General features: G+C 38.7%; 2 protein-coding genes and 1 long non-coding RNA gene across 4 annotated transcripts; 2 read left to right on the plus strand and 1 right to left on the minus strand.

The window, feature by feature from the left end:
• The first annotated feature begins 252 nt into the window (after positions 1–252).
• LOC133728932 (uncharacterized) lies at positions 253–2714 on the plus strand. Its single transcript, XR_009856108.1, has 3 exons — positions 253–572; positions 1081–1141; positions 2184–2714. It is a non-coding gene; the product is annotated as an uncharacterized LOC133728932 (long non-coding RNA).
• Positions 2715–9343: 6629 nt separating this feature from the next.
• Positions 9344–13409, plus strand: LOC133732081 (cellulose synthase-like protein E1). 2 transcript variants are annotated; one of them, XM_062159542.1, is made up of 8 exons: positions 9344–9637; positions 9801–10128; positions 10997–11137; positions 11235–11366; positions 11459–11668; positions 11748–11996; positions 12135–12482; positions 12718–13409. In XM_062159542.1, the coding sequence occupies exons 1-8, from the start codon at positions 9366–9368 to the stop codon at positions 13270–13272; spliced, it is 2235 nt and encodes a 744-aa protein (XP_062015526.1). In that variant the 5' UTR covers positions 9344–9365; the 3' UTR covers positions 13273–13409. The 2 variants fall into 2 exon arrangements, with proteins under 2 accessions (XP_062015526.1, XP_062015527.1); XM_062159543.1 differs by having other exon boundaries at positions 9345–9637; positions 11772–11996.
• A 1700-nt stretch (positions 13410–15109) lies between these two features.
• On the minus strand, positions 15110–17799 carry LOC133730217 (uncharacterized). The gene is made up of 7 exons (XM_062157849.1): positions 17551–17799; positions 16982–17113; positions 16798–16873; positions 16545–16648; positions 16190–16399; positions 15737–15898; positions 15110–15365 (listed from the first exon to the last, which is right to left on the minus strand). The coding sequence occupies exons 1-7, from the start codon at positions 17797–17799 to the stop codon at positions 15192–15194; spliced, it is 1107 nt and encodes a 368-aa protein (XP_062013833.1). The 3' UTR covers positions 15110–15191.
• Positions 17800–18951: the final 1152 nt, after the last annotated feature.

Consider the following 18951-nt stretch of genomic DNA (forward strand, 5'->3'; position numbering starts at 1 on the left):
TCACTTTTATTGTCATTTCAGCACTTTTAGTGGCCCTAAAAGTTGACTTTTTGTTCGGGTCAAAATTTGAGAAATTGTTCTTCATGAAAGTTGTAGAGGACGTTAAACCGAGCGCGTGCATACGTGGTACGTAAAAATCGGAGTTCGTATGCGAAAGTTATAAGCGAAAAGGGTAAAGTTACTGTTCATGGTAGATAGTATAAATTTGAATTTTTACTGTGGCAGCCGGTAACTTTTCATTTCTTTCTTTCTCTCCTCCTCCCCGCGTCTCTCTCCCTTTTCTCTGCAACTCCGGCCACCTCACGATTCCGGCCACCTGGGGACGAACGAGTGGCACCGTTGGACTCCTCTACTCCTACCCAACCTCCCCACGGCGGTAACTCACGGCGGCTTGGCCAGAAAACGATGCATCGGGTCCTTGAAGTTTACTGTAGCAGTTTGGGGTTTCGTCGATTTCTGGCGATTCCGGCCATCTCCAGCCACCAAACCGGCGTCGAAGGTTCGGTTTTTGCCAAGGATCATTATGCCCCTAGCCTTGAGCCACGACTTGAAGCATGGAGGAAGAATCGAAGGTTTGAATTTCTGGGTACTATTCATAAATCTGGGTTTACTGTTTTCTTAATTGTTGACCTAGGTCTAGTTGTTTTCTCGGGTTGTGGTAGTTGAGAAAAGTGTTTGAAATGTTGAGATGATGGTGCTGCCAAAATTTGGTGGCCATCGGAGCTGGTGGCGGTGGCGGCGGCGGCGGCTGCAGCGTGTAGGGCAGTGTTTTGATTCTAGTTTTTAGCCCATTAAATCCTATAAATGTTGTAGAGCTCGTATGTGAAGTTTGGTGAATTTTGGAGGAGTTTGGAATTGTTTGTGAATTTCCAAAGTTTGAAGTTTTGTGATGGAATTCTGGGAAATCCGGCCGTTGGATTTCCCTTGTTTTCATTGTGGAATATGTAGATTGAGGAATTGGTGTTGTGGAAGAGATTTGGGTGGAATTTGAGAAGTATTGGAGATAGAGATTTTCGGGTTTCGTTTAGGTTCGTATTTATTTTATCGGATTGCCGTTTACGGGAATATAATTGTGTACAGGGCAATGTTGCGAGCTACGGCTAGATGAAGGGACTCGTTTGCGTGGTCGCCAACTAGTACTGTGAGTGGACGTTTGTTTTTGAATATTGATGCATGCATTTATTTTTCGAATTAATGTTTTATTAATTATCATATTATTTTAGTTTCGGATATGATTTCGGTTTTGGAATATTGCTTGGATTTTCCATCATGATTTTTGGAACGTGAGTTTTATTCGCTCGGATTTGAACTTGTGATTTAGTGATTTTCGACGAATTATTTTCTGAGGTGATTTCCGGAATTTATTAATATATTTTATTCGTCGATATTGAGATTTCTGGAATATTTTTCGAAATAAGATTTCGATGGAATTATATTTCTTGTTTATTTATCGATTTACGGTTTTGGCATTGGGAATGCCTCATTGATGATTCTGGATTCGGTTTTGTTTCGGAACTGCGATTTATAATTGATCTAATTATTCTTTTAGCGTGTGGGACACGCTGTTGATTTATGTGACTTTTTACGAGAATTTCCGGGTACGGTTGGGAATCGTACTCGTGTGTTTTTATTCGCGGGACTTATGGGGAAGCCTTATAGATTTACTGGATTTGAATGGTTTTTACCCGCCATACCTGGGTCGTCATATTTATTGCTAGCTAGCCTATTAGTACTCCTCCCTGCTTACTATGTGTTTGTGGGTGAGTAAGAGCAGAGCATGGGATGCTCCAGAGTGTGGGACACTCCGACCCGAGCCTGGGAGGCTCCCTTCTTTCGTATGGTGAAACTTCTTCCCCATATTTTATTGTTGCTTGACTAGCGGGGCTAGTCCGATTTTCACTACAGCCAGCGGGGCTGGTCTTATCTTCTTGAGAAACGAGATTTCAGTTTTACGATATATTATTTTCGAATGTTTTGACTAGCGAGGCTAGTCGGTTTACTGTTTTGAAATCCTTGGATTTAAAGCTAAATGTGTTTTACCATTTGTGCATGCATCGAGGTTTTTAATGAAATAAATGTGGGAAAGTATGAAATCCTTCTTATTTTAAATTGTTTATTTTTGTCCACTCACGCTAACGTTTTTCGTTTACTTTCCCCTGGGCCTTTCGGTTTCTAATGCCCAGTTTGCAGGCGCTATTAGTTGAGGTCGGGCGTACATGGATCGAGGCATAGTTGACGAATAGCTTCCGCACTTCTTTGTTTGGCTCTGATCTATTGTGGGTTACTATTTTGGGTAGTCCACTTTAGGGGTGACTCGACCAGTTCTCGGTAGAGTTATCTCTAAGGTGGGCCCCACAGGGCCACCTCGGATTTCAGGGTGAAATTCGGGGTGGGTCCTGTCACATAAGCTTCACCTTGTGAATATGCATTGGGTACAAATGTCTCTTGATACATGCCCATCTTGTACTCACACTCTTGCATAAAATCCGGGCACTCAAATCTCAAAGAGCACTCAAAAGGTGAATGCCACGGAGAATTACACAAAGCACAAGTTTCATTGCAAGAAGACATAGAACCCACCGCATGAGAATTCCACTCTTGATGACCTCCACCAAAGAAACTTTCTTGCTCATATCCTCTCGGATCTTCCCATCCATAGCTCCATTGATCCATAACTCAATAAGATAAGAAATAAGCACCTATGAGTTCCCAAAAGTAAGATTAGTAACCAAAAAAAATTAGAAAATATAAAATTGGAGAATAAGCAAACAAAATATAACAACAATTTTTTTTTTGTTTTTCGTCAAAATAAAGAAACAAAAATATGCTAATGTGACCTAAAGAACCGATTCACCAATGGATTAAGGCTATTAAACCCTAATCCCCGGCAACGGCGCCATTGACTTGAATCATATACTCTCGCAAGCGTACGAATCGTGTCAAGATAGGTTCTTTAGGTCAATGGCGAGAGTATATGATTCAAGTCAATGGCGCCGTTGCCGGGGATTAGGGTTTAATAGCCTTAATCCCTTGGTGAATCGGTTCTTTAGGTCACATAGCATGCAAAAGAAGTATTAAGCCCAAAATTATCGTACCAGGGGGATTAGTGGCTAACCCACAATCCTTGGGTAGTCGGAACTAAAGACACTTAGCATGCAAAAGAAGAACAAAATAAACAAAAATTCTACTCTAAGGCACCAAGCCTTAGCAATGCTCGGCTTTGGTTTTCACCAAAACTAAGAGCCTAGTGGTGGTTATTTACAACGAGTCGGAATTTCAATATTTTGAGGGAGTGTTTTAGATTAACAAAATGTGATGAAATGTAAAGCAATTAACAAAAATGCAAAGAAATTAATAAAAGTATAACCAAATAAATGGGAATGCCGGGTGTTAGGGAGGTTCCTTCACCCAAATTCTATGTGTCGGAAGCTAATATAATGTAGATTCAAATCTCCTACTTTGGCGGTAGTCGTATCCAAGGCAGTTCAAGACTCAAGGACCGAAATTCCCTTTCATGGTATTCCTACTCCGGTTCAAGGGTCGTAGGAACTCAATTGACATGAATTAGAGCCGGTTCAAGGGTCCCTAATTCACATCAAGAGGCGTAGAGATCGAGGAATTAGACTACTAAGCGACCCGCCCGCGCAAGCACACAACGAGTGTAAATCACCATGCTTATAACCCCTCGAATACGAAATTGAAGGTTTCTAGCTTAGGAATTAGAGGGGGTCAAGCCTCTAACTCCATCCTAGACATGCTCAAAATACACACCCTAGATAGATATAAGCATCCATCATATGAAAATTGCATCATTACATTAAATTAAACATCTTTTACACAAAATTTGGGTTAGGGCACACAACTCTAACCCCCAACAAGGAAATTACTCACAGCCCATAATCATAGACATCAAAATTATAAAATTCAAATACAAAAGAGAAGAGAAATGTAGGAGAAAACAAGGGTAGCTATAATTAGTTAGAAAACTAACATGACTATCCTTGAATTATAACTCCCACAATTACCTAAATATTAAATCTTGTAGATCTAGAGGTTGAGCTCCTTGATGGATCCTTGAAGCTTTGTGTGAGTAATCCTTCAAATCTCAAAATAAAATAGAAAGAAAAGAGGAAAAATGATGGAGAAGAATGGGAAAGAGGGGCAGCCCAAAGGGCTGCGGGCTGCCTCTGTTTTGTGGTGCGGCTACTGTTCATAGGGTTCCTTTCTCCTCGATGTGCAAGTAAGGGATGTATATATATGTGGCTGGTGTGTGCGCAATAGGACCAAAGGGGTAGAATTTTTCCCCAATGACAAGGCAGACCAAGATATACACCTGGTTTCTCAGCAATAGGGATTTGAAGAAACACTTACTTACATCCAAGATCGCATTGCAAGTAAGATCAAAGGCTGGAAAGCGAATTTTCTTTCCCAAGCGGGTCGAGAAGTTTTGCTAAAAGCAGTTGCCTCGGCTGTTCCAACCTATCCCATGTCCATATTCCTGCTCCCTAAAACTCTCTATAAAGCCATAAACTCTGATCTTGCTAACTTTTGGTGGGGATATACTGACACCAAGTCAAAAATTCACTGGAAGGCTTGGCCTAAGTTGTGTGAAGCAAAATCTAAGGGTGGAATTGGTTTCAGAGAGTTCAACATTTTCAACAAGGCTCTGCTCGCCAAGCAATGCTGGCGCATCCTAAACAACCTCAATGCCTTGTGGGTGAAGGTGTTAAAAGGAAGGTACTTTCCAAACTCCTCTTTCTTGAGTGTCAAAAAAGGTAGGCGTCCTTCATGGGGATGGAACAGCTTAATTGCCGGTAGGGACACGATTTCTAATCATGCTTTCTGGCAAATCAACAACGGAAGATCAGTTGATGTTTGGATTGACCGTTAGGTACCCAACTCTAATGGGGGCCTTATCATACCTATCAACACCAGGAACCGGTTCACCCTCCTTGCTGTTCAGGAACTTATTGATCCAATCAAGCATTGCTGGATGATTGACCACATTGAACCTTTCCTGTCTATTGAGGATGCTAGAGCAATCAAGTCAATTCCTTTGGGTGATCTCAACAAAGATGATTCTCTTATCTGGCCAAAAGAGAAAGCAGGAAAATATAAGGTGAAATCTGGCTACCACTGCTTAACTTCCAAGCTTGTAGTTCCCGAAGTCGGTAAGCCCTCTTCCTCTCACCAAATTGATGGTAAAGTTTGGAAAGTGATTTGGAACTCTGGTCTTCTCCCGAAAATCTCAAACTTCCTCTGGAGAGCTATTTCTAATGCACTCCCCTGCTTTTGTAATCTGTTCAAAAAGAAAGTCATTCCATCTCAGCTTTGTAGCCTCTGTGGTCAATACCCTGAAACAATTGAGCATTACCTTCTTCTTTGCCCTTGGACTAAACGGGTTTGGTTCGGCAGCCCACTTGGTTATCGTCCAAGACTTGAGAAAATCTCTACTCTTGATTGTTGGCTTCTAAGAACCATTGAGGAAGGTTCAAAGCTGGTCGATGATCCTTCAGTCTTCTTGGAGCTGTTGGGTTTCATTCTCTTTGAAATTTGGAAAATGAGATGTGCTGCTATCTACAAGAATGGCTTTGTAAACCCGGATATAGTCATCTCAAATGCCAATTTCAGTTCTTTGGAAATGGCAAATGTTAAGATGGTGAATGATTCCCTAACCTCAACTCCTTTGACAAGTAGCAGCATTACTACTTGGAAGCCTCCACCTGAGAACTTTATCAAGATCAACTCAGACGGAGCTTGGGATCCCCTGACAAAGAATGGAGGCACTGGTGCAATATTAAGAGATCACAGTGGGCGTTTCCTTGTTGGGGGCAGCTATTTTAACCCCTACAATTCAGCCATTGAGTTAGAGGCTACGGCTTTAATTCAAGGGTGTTTCCTGGCAGCAAGGTTGAACAAATTAAATATCGTTTGTGAATGTGATTGTAAGGATTTGGTGGAGTTCGTTAACAATCAAGAATGCGGTGAGAGTTGGAGACTAAACCCTTTTATGGAAGACATTCTCAGGTTTAAATCTCATTTCAATAACTACACCTGCACTTGGACTCCCCGTGAAGCTAACCGTTCAGCGGATGCTGCGGCCAAGCTAGCAAAACAGAGGCTTCTATCCCAAGAGTGGATGAATTACCCCCCCAGCCTCTTTGGTGTCAGCTCTTCGTCGAGATGATCAACCATGCCCCCCAGACTGAGTTGAAGTTTCTACAGCCGCTGCTTGCTTTTGTTTTGCTTTCTTTGTTTCTATCCCTTGTCTTGCTTTTTGTTTAGTCTGGTTGTACTTTTGGACTTTGTCCTCTTTAATGAATTTCTCTTTTTGACCAAAAAAAAAAAGGGGTAGAATGATTAAGATGATTGATAGGGTGGCTGCGCACGTGAGGTTATGAGAGAGAGAGAGAAATGAGTTAGTTGGCTGGGTTCTTCTCTTTCGTGAGAAAGAGGAAAGGGATAAATAATAAACTGCCACGTGGCAGCATGCTAGTAGCTAGAGAGAAAAAAAATTAAAACATAAGCTAAATGAAAATGAAAGAGGGGCACGTGGGTGCGGCTGTGAGCATGATTAATCAATCAAATGATTTAATTAATAAATTAAACTAAATGATTAATTAACCCAATTTATATATATGTATATATTTTTTTTCGTTGACCACAATAGAATGCGTCGATAATTTTGTCCATTTGCTGAAAACTTCTATTTACTCTAATTTCGTATCATTTTCTCTCAGTTTCCGCAATTCTGCTTATTACCTACAAAATAAATAAAAATAGATCAATTACATAATAATTGACTTGAGAATTAACTAATTTTTACTGTTTTAGATATAATTACATGCATAAAAATGCGTGTAATCAATCGTATTAATAGGGAATTTCGTCAATTTTTTTGGGGTAGTTCCCATGGCAATGTAGATTGGCATCAAGTTTGCCTCCCAAAATCCAAAGGTGGTTTAGGTGTCAGATTACCTAGCCAGTTCAATAAAGCCGCTTTAGCTATAAGCTGGGGTGGAAAATCTCAACGCAACCTCATAATTGGTGGGTTCAGTTAGTTAATAGAAAGTACATAAAACATCATCATCTATTTACTGTCCAGAAAAAAACATCTAATTCCCTAGCTTGGAAAGGTATTCGTGATGCACGAGACTTACTGTTGAAATGTGTTAGTGGATTTTTGGGGATGGGCATTCTATATTATTTTGGTCTTTTAACTGGGTATTTCCTTTTCCAATTTTCATTCTGTTGCCTGAAGATGAACGATCTCATTTAGATTGGAATCTTACTGTGGCACACTTTATTAATGGTCATACTTGGGATATTCATGTTGTTCAGACTGTTTTGCCTCCCGATATTGTCCAACATATTATAGCCATCCCAATTCCAATACATCATATGCTGGATACGTTTGTTTGGGCCCCTTCTTCTTCCGGTGATTTCTCTTTTAAGTTTGCTTCTTGGCTTCAGACCCAGAATGTTCCTAATCATTCACGATCTTCATTATTATAAAAAATGTGGAAGCTCAACATTGCTCCTAAAGTTAAAATATTTGCCTGGAACTTAATTCGCAATGCGCTTAAGACTCGAGATAAGCTTGATGTTTATAACCATAACATTTCTCCATTGTGTCCTTTTTGTGATAGCTCTTTGGAATCCACGGATCACTTATTTATGCGCTGTTCTTTTGCGGTTCAGGTTTGGTCTTCGGTACCTACTTTAAATTCTCTGTCTTGGAATCGATCTTTTTTAGATTGACTGAACCATATTGGGAATAATTATTCTGCTTCTTCAGACCATTTTGCTTCAAGTCTTTACATTGATTGGGCCATTTGGCACAGCAGAAATAAATTAATTTTTAAGAATCTCCATATTGCTCCTGCTTCGTGTGTGTTTCAGGCTTGTGCTTTGAGCTCCAATTATTTGAAGGCCAATCCCAGGTTCTCTCACCCAAAGATTTTGAAGTACTTTCATATTAAGTGGCAACCCCCTAACACAGATCAAGTGAAGTTGAATTTTGACGGTTCTGTCAAGAATGGTTTGGCGACTATTGGCTTTGTTATTCGTAATGAGGACGGTAACCCGCTTTTTACAGCCAATAGGCAGATTGGAAATGCATCAGTGCTTGTAGCGGAAGCCACAACTCTTGGAGATGGTCTCCATACTGCCCTACTTCAACATAATACTCATATCATTGTGGAAGGGGACTCCATGCCAACTTATTAATGGACTGTGTTCAAGGACACTGTCAGATTCCTTGGCGAATTAAAAGATTACTATAGGACACTTACTCTACAGTTCCAATAAGTAATCTTCAGACATATCTATCGTGAGGCAAATTTTGTTGCGAACCGATTAGCATCGGCAACACATAGTTCTCATAATCCTTCTGTCAGGTTTTTCTGTTTGCTCATTTCTGTGTCCCCAGCGTTCTACTTGGATCAACTGGGAGGGGGTGTGACTTGAGGTTTTGTTTTCTTGTTCCCGTTTGTTTTTTACAATCATTAAAAAAAAAAAAAAAAAAATCTCTTTTATGAAAAAGCAACAAAATAGTTTCTCGAATAAAAATCAACATTACAATTTGGAGCACGCAGGTACCAAACAGTCCTACCTAAAAAAAAAAAATTGCAGTCCTCACGCATGCGAAACAAGATGTCCAAAGCCTAGAAAAGGTTGTTAAAATTTTCCCAAGTACCTTTGCCAAAAAAAAAAAAAAAAAAAAAAAAATTCCCAAGTACTCGATGAAAGAAATGATGGTCGTTGGTGTTTAGAATGACAGATTGATCTTCATATATATAATATTTTCTTCAACAATAAGTCAATAACCACCTAACTATTACTACTATTGGCCAAAACAAAAAACCTCGATCCATAATATGGAGAATGATTACGTATTAATTTCCCACTAGTTTATTAACTGATTCGAGTGGTAACTCACTTCAAAGATGTGAAAAGTCAAACGCGGGACGTCGCAAGTTACAAAGCGGAGGACCAGGTGTTGACATGATGGAATTGAAACCATCATAACTTGATGAAATTGAGACCCTACAAGTTGCAGATGAACCAAAATGAAGTAGAAGATATTTTCAATAGAAATTTGATTCATTAAATGCACTCTGAGAAAACAAATGAAGATACGTATTTATAGTCAAAACCGCAGCAGCAACGTATGCTCTACGCAACTATTCCTTATACGTGTCACTGCCAGCTATGCATACGAGTGATATGACAACTGTCAAGAAACTGCAGGAACACTTGGAGGCTTATTTGCATAATAAAGAGTCACGTCAACGCCTGGTCCCGGCCTTATCATTAAACCATTTCAAATAGAGAAGGATCGAGCAATTAGAGTTAGCTCAAAAATGGGAGAGGAAAGACATTTACCACTATTTGAGACAACGAAGGCAAAGGGAAAAGTCCTCTATAGGTTTTCTGCGGTGTCTGTATCTGTTGGTATATGTTTGATTTGGGTTTATAGAGTGATTCATATACCAAAAGCTGGAGAAGATGGAAGATTTGGTTGGATGCTATTGTTCGCCGCTGAGTTATGGTTCGCTTTTTACTGGTTCGTCACTCAAGCCCTTCGGTGGAGCCGCATCAACCGGCAAACCTTCAGGGACAGGCTCTCTGAAAGGTTTGTATATCGACGAATGAATGATCCATATCGATTGTTTAACAACTTAACATACAATACTGTTTTTGTATTAGCTCTAGGTCTAACTTTAGTTCTTTTGTAATGATGATCTTTAAACACTTGGCATGTATTTTTAACTCGATCACGTAAAATTACTTAACAGATATGAGAATGAGTTGCCGGGGGTGGACATATTCGTGTGCACAGCGGATCCGATCATAGAGCCGCCGATTATGGTGATGAACACTGTTCTATCGGTCATGGCTTATGACTATCCGCCGGAGAAGCTCAGCGTGTATCTCTCCGACGATGGCGGCTCAGAATTTACGTACTATGCTTTTTTAGAAGCTGCTGAGTTTGCCAAGCGCTGGATACCCTATTGCAAGAAGTACAATGTGGAGCCAAGATCACCCGCTGCTTATTTTGTCTCAACAGCTTCTGATGATCAAAGTCAGAATCAGAAACAAGAAGGAGATTTAGCTGTAATTAAGGTAATTATTATTTATCTTATCATTAATTAAGCCTTCCATAATCCAACGTACTTTGACTGCTCGGCGAGGACTTTAAAGTAGAGTCATGCATAAATGTGAGGTTAATTATGCATGGTTAAGATCGAACCAATAATCAATACTTGGGTCACCCATGACGTACATATTTCCACAAGATGACAAGTAGAATGCTCCGAGAAAATGGGCATTGATTTTCCAACAAAAACGACAAGTAAAATGCTCCGAGAAGATGACAGTTAATAGAGACGCTCATGGCTATGATTATCAAAGCATTAGAAAGTCAATTAAAGTGTCTTGGACATTAGAGGAGTGATGTCTTGTCCGTTCACGGTTGATTTACAAATTTATGATTATCGGTAATTAAGCAATTTTTGATCATATATTCTTTAAAATTATTAGGCGTGTCTTAACCTCTTTTGTGGTATTTTTTTTTTTTGAAAAAATAGATGATGCGTCTGCATTCAAGTCTTGATTAATGAAACTGTCGAATACAATAAGGTAACATTGAGTCTAAATCTCTGATTATAATAAGCATCTAGAGAACGTTCGGTTTAATTGTTTGTCCTGAATTATTTACATGTCTTTTTAATGTTCTCATAGTTTTTGCAAACGAAATAAAATAGCAGATGGTTTAACTAGAATAATTCATTTTTGACTTCAATATATATGATATGGTGGGGATGTGTCTCGACCGTTTATCCTGTTTATGCTTTTACTCTTTTGTTTTAGGCCACCCAATATTTTAAAGAGGCTAATCCTCTTTATCATTTGAATTTCTATAAAATAATAAATAATAAAGGTTTTATTTTGTTACTACTTAAGCTCTCATGTCATCAAATTATTGTTGTAGAAATTATATGAGGACATGGCGACCAAAATTGGAAATGCAGTGAAGCTAGGCCGCATTTCAGAAGAAGTGAGATCAAAACATAAAGGCTTTTCTCGATGGGACTCATATTCATCAAAACGTGACCATGAAACCATTCTTCAAGTATGACATTTTGATATTTTGATTTATTAATATTAACTGATAAGAGCAACTCGCTGTTTAGTGCTAGATGTTTAAATTAGTTGAACTTTTCTCCCAGATAGTAATTGATGGGAGAGACCCAAATGCAAGAGATGTTGAAGGGTGTGTGTTGCCAACTTTGGTGTATTTGGCTCGGGAGAAGAGACCCCAGATTCACCATAACTTCAAAGCTGGTGCTATGAATGCTCTGGTAAATTTACGAGATATGTGTGCATGTGTTTGTTTGTGACTTTGTGTGCCTGTAGGGTTTAGATAACGGATGCGATCCTTCGCAATTTGCAGATTAGGGTATCGTCAAATATAAGCAATGGGAAGTTGCTTCTTAATGTAGACTGTGACATGTATTCAAACAACTCGAAGGCCATAAGGGATGCACTCTGCTTCTTAATGGATGAAGAACAAGGCCATGAGATTGCATACGTACAGTTCCCGCAGAATTTCGATAACCTTACTAAGAATGAATTATACGCTTCATTACGAGTATATTTCGAGGTGAGTTGTATATGTTCATGGAAATATTAAAATCAAAATTTTCGATTAAATGTTTCATATCATATTATTTGGACTTCAGTTATTGTTTTGGTATATACTGAAGGTGGAATTCCATGGTCTGGATAATTATTGGGGGACATTATATGTTGGAAGTGGATGCTTTCACAGAAGAGAAACTCTTTGTGGGAAGAAATTCAGCAAGGTAAATAAGAGTGAGATGATATGGGAGGACAAAAAAGGTGAAGAAATTGGCATTCATGAATTAGAAGAAAGTTCAAAAAGTCTTGCGAGTTGTACATATGAAGAGAACACACAGTGGGGAAAAGAGGTATCCCTGTCTATCAACCGCACGTACATATTATGTTTATATATATCCACTTAACATTTACAAACATATTTAGTAATTAAGTGTAATTGTGTAACAATACTTGTATATAAGTTCAGACAAAATCTTTATAATTTGCAGATGGGTTTGAAATATGGGTGTCCGGTTGAAGATGTGATAACAGGGTTATCGATCCAATGCCGAGGATGGAAATCAGTGTATTGCAATCCAACAAGGAAAGCTTTCTTAGGATTAGCTCCAACCACATTGCTTCAGGCACTTCTGCAGCATAAGAGATGGTCGGAAGGCAACCTTCAGATTACGCTGTCTAAGTACAGTGTTGTATGGTATGGCCGTGGAAAGATTGGTTTAGGCCATCAACTTGGATACCTTCGCTACAACTTATGGGCTGCTAATTGCTGGGCAACACTAATTTACTCAACTCTTCCTTCACTTTACCTCCTTAGAGGCACGTCCTTATTTCCTCAGGTATAGCTCATCTCATTAATATCTGTCACAAAATCTACATGTTTCTGATTACTGTTCATAAAACGGCATATGAAAATTAGAGTATTCATCTAAATATATGATCAGTAGGGCGTATATCGTCTGAGACTTAGCATATCAACATAGGTCGGACGCTCAAACTTTAACGTACATCAATTATATATATACATTATGTTTCTAGGTTTTCTATAATATGGGTTTTGTTTTCTGGACTTAGATTTCAAGCCGATGGATTATACCATTTGCATATGTTATAATTGCTAACATTGGGAGCTTTGTGGAGTATCTATGGTGTGGAGGCACGAGCTTAGGTTGGTGGAACGACCAACGTATGTGGCTTTACGAGAGAACAACCTCATACTTATTTGCCTTCATCGACACCATTGTACACTACCTCGGATACACAGATTCAGCATTTGTAATAACAGCCAAGGTGGCCGATGAAGACGTGTCCGAACGATATGAGAAAGAAATCATGGAATTCGGGGGCTCGTCTCCAATGTTTACCGTGCTGGCAACACTTGCATTGCTCAATCTGTACTGCTTTGCCTGGTTTCTGAAGGCAGCAATCACTGGAACAAAGGGTATTGCAGAGGTTTATGAGACAATGTCCTTGCAGATTCTTCTATGTGTGGTTTTGATTGTCATTAACCTACCGTTGTACGAAGCCCTATACCTGAGGAAGGACAAGGGGAAGCTGCCGAGCTCTGTAGCATTTAAGTCGATGGCATTTGCTGGATTTGCTTGCATATGTTTTAAATTTCTATATTAAATCAAGCATGAGAGACGCTTTATACTAAGAATGTTAGAAGTACGTAGTGGCTCAATTTGAGACCTGTTATAAGATAAGAGAGCTGCTGTAAATAATCTTTGTAATCCTCATTCTATAATGGTGGATTCCCTTGTCCATGTTGCTCCGCGTCCTAGGCAAATTCTCTGATCGTTTTTAGAATTTTTTGTTCTTTAATTACTTTCTTGTAATTGTGCGTCTCCATTTATTGAAGGTTCATTATTGCAAGTGAGGACGAAGGTACTTTCTCAAAAGAGGCTATGCACATTGAAAGAGATTAGGCATAAGTTTGTGTTATTTAATTACTTTCTTGTAATTGTACGTCTCCATTTATTGAAAGTCATTATGCAAGTGAGGATAAAGGCGGGATGAAATCAGCTATTCTCATTACACTACTAGAATTATGGCCCCAGACATCGGCCAAAAACCGATGAGAAACAAAAACCCGACCGATGTCTTTGTGGGTGATGAGAAAGATCCGAAAAATGCAGACATCGGTTTTTAACCGATGTCTAGTATTCGTGTAGACATCGGTTCCTAATTATAAATCGATGTAAATAGGTTTAAATGATAACAAACTTACATGTTTTACTATTGTTAAACCCACATTTTATTGTATTTAATGCTTAAAGAAATATAGATTACACAACACAAGTTTGCGTTTTAACATCGTTATTGATTTAAGAACCGATGACTGATACTATTACAGACATCGGTTCCCATTTTGGAACTGATGTCTGGTACTCAGTAGCATATCGTTTTCGACAAAAAATCGATGTTTGTATATTTTAGTAACATCGATTTCCATTTTGGAACTGATGTCTGGTACTCAGTAACATATCGTTTTCAACAAAAAATCGATGTCTGTATATTTTAGTAACATCGATTTCCATTTTGGAACTGATGTCTGGTACTCAGTAACATATCGTTTTCGACAAAAAATCGATGTCTGTATATTTCAGTAACATCGATTTTCATTTTGGAACTGATGTATCTGTATTACTAGACATCAGTTTTTATGGTTAAAACTGATTTCAACTTTATATCTAGACATCATACTAGAAAGTACGTCCGCGCGATGCTGCGGGTTTAGGCGATAAGAGTAGTAATCACAATCTTATAATGTTTGCCGAATATGCTATCGTTTTACATATCATAAAAGCTGGTTCACAAACTTTTTCACTAACTCTTACAAACTCTCTAATTCTTCCATTATCAAATCTATACATTCCTCCATTTCTGCCTTACAGATCACCAGCCTCTTCCACATTGTAAGTTGAATTAGATGCAAGAGAATACTTCTGTGTGGCTGAAAATTCCAGCATGACCAACCTATATATAATCTCCTCCATTTTGGCTACAAGGGACGAATATGCCACAGCCAACAATTCCATAGTCAAAGCTTTGTTTTCTTTTCTTCTTTCACGTTTGCTCTTCTCTTCGTGAAAAGTATCTACACAACTGCAAAATTCAAAAATCAATGATCAATGATCAATTCATTACAAAACAAACATAACAAAAATCAATCATTGTATATCACTAAAAATACAATCTTCCAATTACAAAAACACCTCCAATTTCTGAACTAAATGACCACTAATAAATTTCCAAAAACACCTCCAATTTATGAAGCAAACACCTGATTTACAAAGCCAATTACTAATTGCATAGTCCTCCAATTTACTGTAAAGTTTGTAGGCTAATTCTACAAAATCTCTTCAACCCATGTAAGTACAATGTGTATTAAGTCTGCAAGTGTGCCAATCTTACTGCATTGGAGAGCACACCATCATTTACCACATAATTTGACCTCAGATCATGAGAACATTGTGTTTAGGAACTAAGAACAATATGAAAATAGTTATTTGTTAAGAAGCGTAAACCATGCAAAAGCTGAAATTTCAATGAGAAAGCAGACCTGGAATGTAATTTGATCCCTTGCTTTCGTGGGAAGGCTCCACCCAATCGTAAGCTCTCACATGCAAAGAACCATATAGAACTTTGCTAAAAACAGTCATGCCAGGGTGATCATGAAGTGGAATGACTGAGGAAGTAGGAAAACAGAATATACACATCTGCATAAAACAATTTACCTAATCATTCAGTAATAATATAAGAGAGCTTTTAACACAACAAGAATCCTAATAAATTGTTAAGTGGCAACTCAGATGAATGATGATTCCAACAATCATATCATGGAGAAGTACACAAAATATAATCTACATAATATCAAAAGTTCATTAAGAGAAACTCGATTTATTTTACATGCACATATACACAGTCAAGGCAGTAAGAACACCGTTACCAACGATTGCTTCAAAGTTTCACAATATAAAATCCATAAGAACGAGTTGGGAAGAAGAAAAAGAAAAAGTTAGCATTTCTATTTGGCAGTAAAGTGATGGTATTGAAGTAAAAATATCTGTCCTTTCTGCTAAATGCTTACCGTAAAACTATCACCTTCATATAAATTTAAGTATGTTATTGGTTGAGTCCATCGAGAAACTCTATTTAGATTGTCTCTGAAAAAACCAAGCCCTCGATCATCATCTGGATTTTCCTCTTTAAGTCCAACATCAGCAGGATGGATTGCATCTGTAAATTCCAACCAAGATCAGAAACGTAAAGTCATGCTAATGTCACTATAAGAAACAGAAACTTTCATACCATTCTGACTCAATCAGATTCTTAAGATCTTACCTTTTGGATTAAGTAAACTTTAAACAGGAATTATCATTAAGAAAAGATAAACCTCTATTAAGTTAATTTCTGAACAGACATACAATAAGACAAAAAGCAAAGTCATCTTTTTACACTCAGCCAATCTCAGAGGACATTACTCAATCAAGCTGTTCCCACATACCACATCGATCTGTATTAGAATTATCATTGGTCATGCCATTTGCTGCTGGTTGGCCATTGCGGCCATCTGTACAGAGGGTGGTGCGGCCACTGTGTTGGATGCATAAAAGGGATCATGAATTGGTTGTTGCATCATGCCACCATTCATGGGAGCCTGCTCCCATGGGTTGTAGCTTACATTTTGATTGTTTCTTCTAATTGCATCATCATATAGGCTGTCTAGTGTAAGCAAGTCCAACCCTCCCGCCTTCACTCAATAGAGAGATAAAAAGAAACAAAGAAAGGAAAAAAAAAACAGAAGCAAAATCATGTGTAATATAAAGGAAACCGACTATTAATTGCAATTAAAAGTAAACATTAGGATACAGGGGAACTTAGTAAGGGAAGTATACCAGTTTGTTAGCAGCTGTAGCACTCTCATTTGAGCTTGGGGCTGTAACAAGTGCCAATTCCCAACCTGTTCCATTTGCTTGAGGTTGAGCCGCAGGTTGATCAGCTGCAAGAACCACAAAAGCAAATTTAGTTACATTTAGAGACATACGTCTTTCATCAAACACAAAGGCAAGAAGCTTCATGCATATTTCTTTAATGATTTACAAGAAATTATTTATTATTATATCACGCAGACAGAGATGGAACACTTACAAACTGGAACAATAGCTAAAGCAATGGCATTCTTCTCATCTAATGCTGCAGTATCTGGAATAGGATCATTCAAACCCTAGCAACAAAAGAAAGCCAACCAATTTAAACTTCAAAAACTTATAATTTTGAAGACTAATTCAAGAAACAATAGCAAAAAAAAAAAGGGGATTATTTTGAGAACTACTAGCAAATCAGGTGGTTCAACTACAGGTGCTACCACTTTTACTGGTTCACGTGGAGGTGCCTCATCGTCTTGGGTCTTTTTGTCCTCTATGGCCAAGATTTCCTTGGGGGCAGAAATTTTATTGTCAATCACCTGTCAAAGTAAAGATTGAAGTCGAAGGAACTGTCACAAACTGTATCAATAAAGAGAAACAGGAACTGCAAAGCAAAATGGAATACAAAGACAATGAAAACGAGATGTATAAAATCAAATATCAAGACTATAATACCAGAACATTTCATATAACATACCACCTTAAAATTCATTGAGGGCCAATATAAAAGGTACAAGATAATCCAGTATTAAACATAATCCTACGCATGTAACTTCATTTACATAACAAGAACAACACGCAACACAAAATCCGCAGCCTCAATCTAATTTCTCAGCAAACTAAATCCAAATCCTCATTCATTCAATCAGATTGAAAAATAACCTCACAAAAAAACATAAAGAAAATGCGAAAATCAAAAAGAGAAAGAAAGATTAAAGAGGAAAGGGGAAAGAGAGAAAGTGACTGACTGACATACATAATCACCCATGAAAAGGTAATTAGTATCAGGAGCGTTGCCTCCTATCCGAAAAAGCTCAATGAGGTCGTAGAACTGGCCGTGTATATCCCCACACACCGTAACCGGGCACTTGACCGGTTGCACGTTCCACTCCTCCACCAGGATCGCCCTCGCTTGCTCGCACAACGTCTTCACCTCCGCCTCCGGCAACGTCTTGCACTCCATCAGATGCTCGATCTGACGGTCCAGATCCCCGTGAGACGGCATCGTTTCACCTCCTCCGGCGCTTTTTCCTCAGATCTCAAACCACCGCCGATTCCGAGCGGATCTGACGGTTGCGCAGTGAAGCTCAGCGCCGGCCGGACGACGATCGAAGCGTTGCTGCGGAGATCGGGAGAGCGAAACGAGTCGTTTTGAGGTTGGGTCGAGTCGGAGAAGGAGCTCGAGCGGCTCGGGTCGGAGAAGGAGCTCGAGCAGCTCGGATCGGACAACGAGCTCAGGCCAGGTTGGAGAACGAGGTCGGGGAATCGGGGCAGGTCAGGTTGGAGAGAGAACGAGGTTGACAAGGTTCGAGAGTTTTCAGAAAAGTGAGAGTTATTAGGGTTCGATAGTTTCAGACAGAGGGAAAAAATACTAAGTGGGGGAATGAAATAATTGGTCTCGCGTTTCTCAAAAGTTTCAAACTTAGTCCCTCCGCGTTTTTGAAAATTTTTCGAACGAAACTTTTCTCATTGTTTTATTTGGTGACTGATGTCTATAATAACAATAGAAATCGGTTTTTTCACAAACTGATGTTAACATGTTTTTTAACATCAGGTTCAATCCTGACCGATTTAATAGTGGCGATGTCTTATGACATTATTCTAGTAGTGTTATTATATCCCAATTCTGTTCCCTCAACATGATTGGTCCACAGAGACTGAAAAAATATTTTCTTAATATTTTGTTCCATATTTTAATCTCTGTGGACCAATCATGTTGAGGGGACAGAATTGAGACACAAAAATCTGAAACAGCTGATTTCATCCCGATAAAGGCACTTTATTAAAAAGTCTCCATTTATTGAAAGTTCATTATGCAAGCGAGGATAAAGCTACTTGGGTCCGGATCCTCTCCATGGCTCTTAATTGTCCTTGGTTATCCTTGACTTTCGATCTTGGCCATCATAATTAAATCCAATGACTCAGAACTTGACAGCTCAGCAAAAAAAAAAATACTGATAAAATATTAGCTTTGAAGAGAAACGGCGTCAAATTTGACAAAAGGAATTCACGGAGCAGTATCATCTCCCTTTCTTCTTCTTCTTCTTCTTCCGCAAAAATAAAATAAAAACTCATTCTCCCGCAGAAGCATCCATGATCCATGTAAGTCTCCATCCGTCTCTGTCCATTCATAATCAACAATCACAGAGTAATTGAA

The sequence above is a fragment of the Rosa rugosa genome, chromosome 2 (genome assembly GCF_958449725.1).
Source record: "Rosa rugosa chromosome 2, drRosRugo1.1, whole genome shotgun sequence".
In the NCBI taxonomy this organism is placed as follows: Eukaryota; Viridiplantae; Streptophyta; class Magnoliopsida; order Rosales; family Rosaceae; genus Rosa; species Rosa rugosa.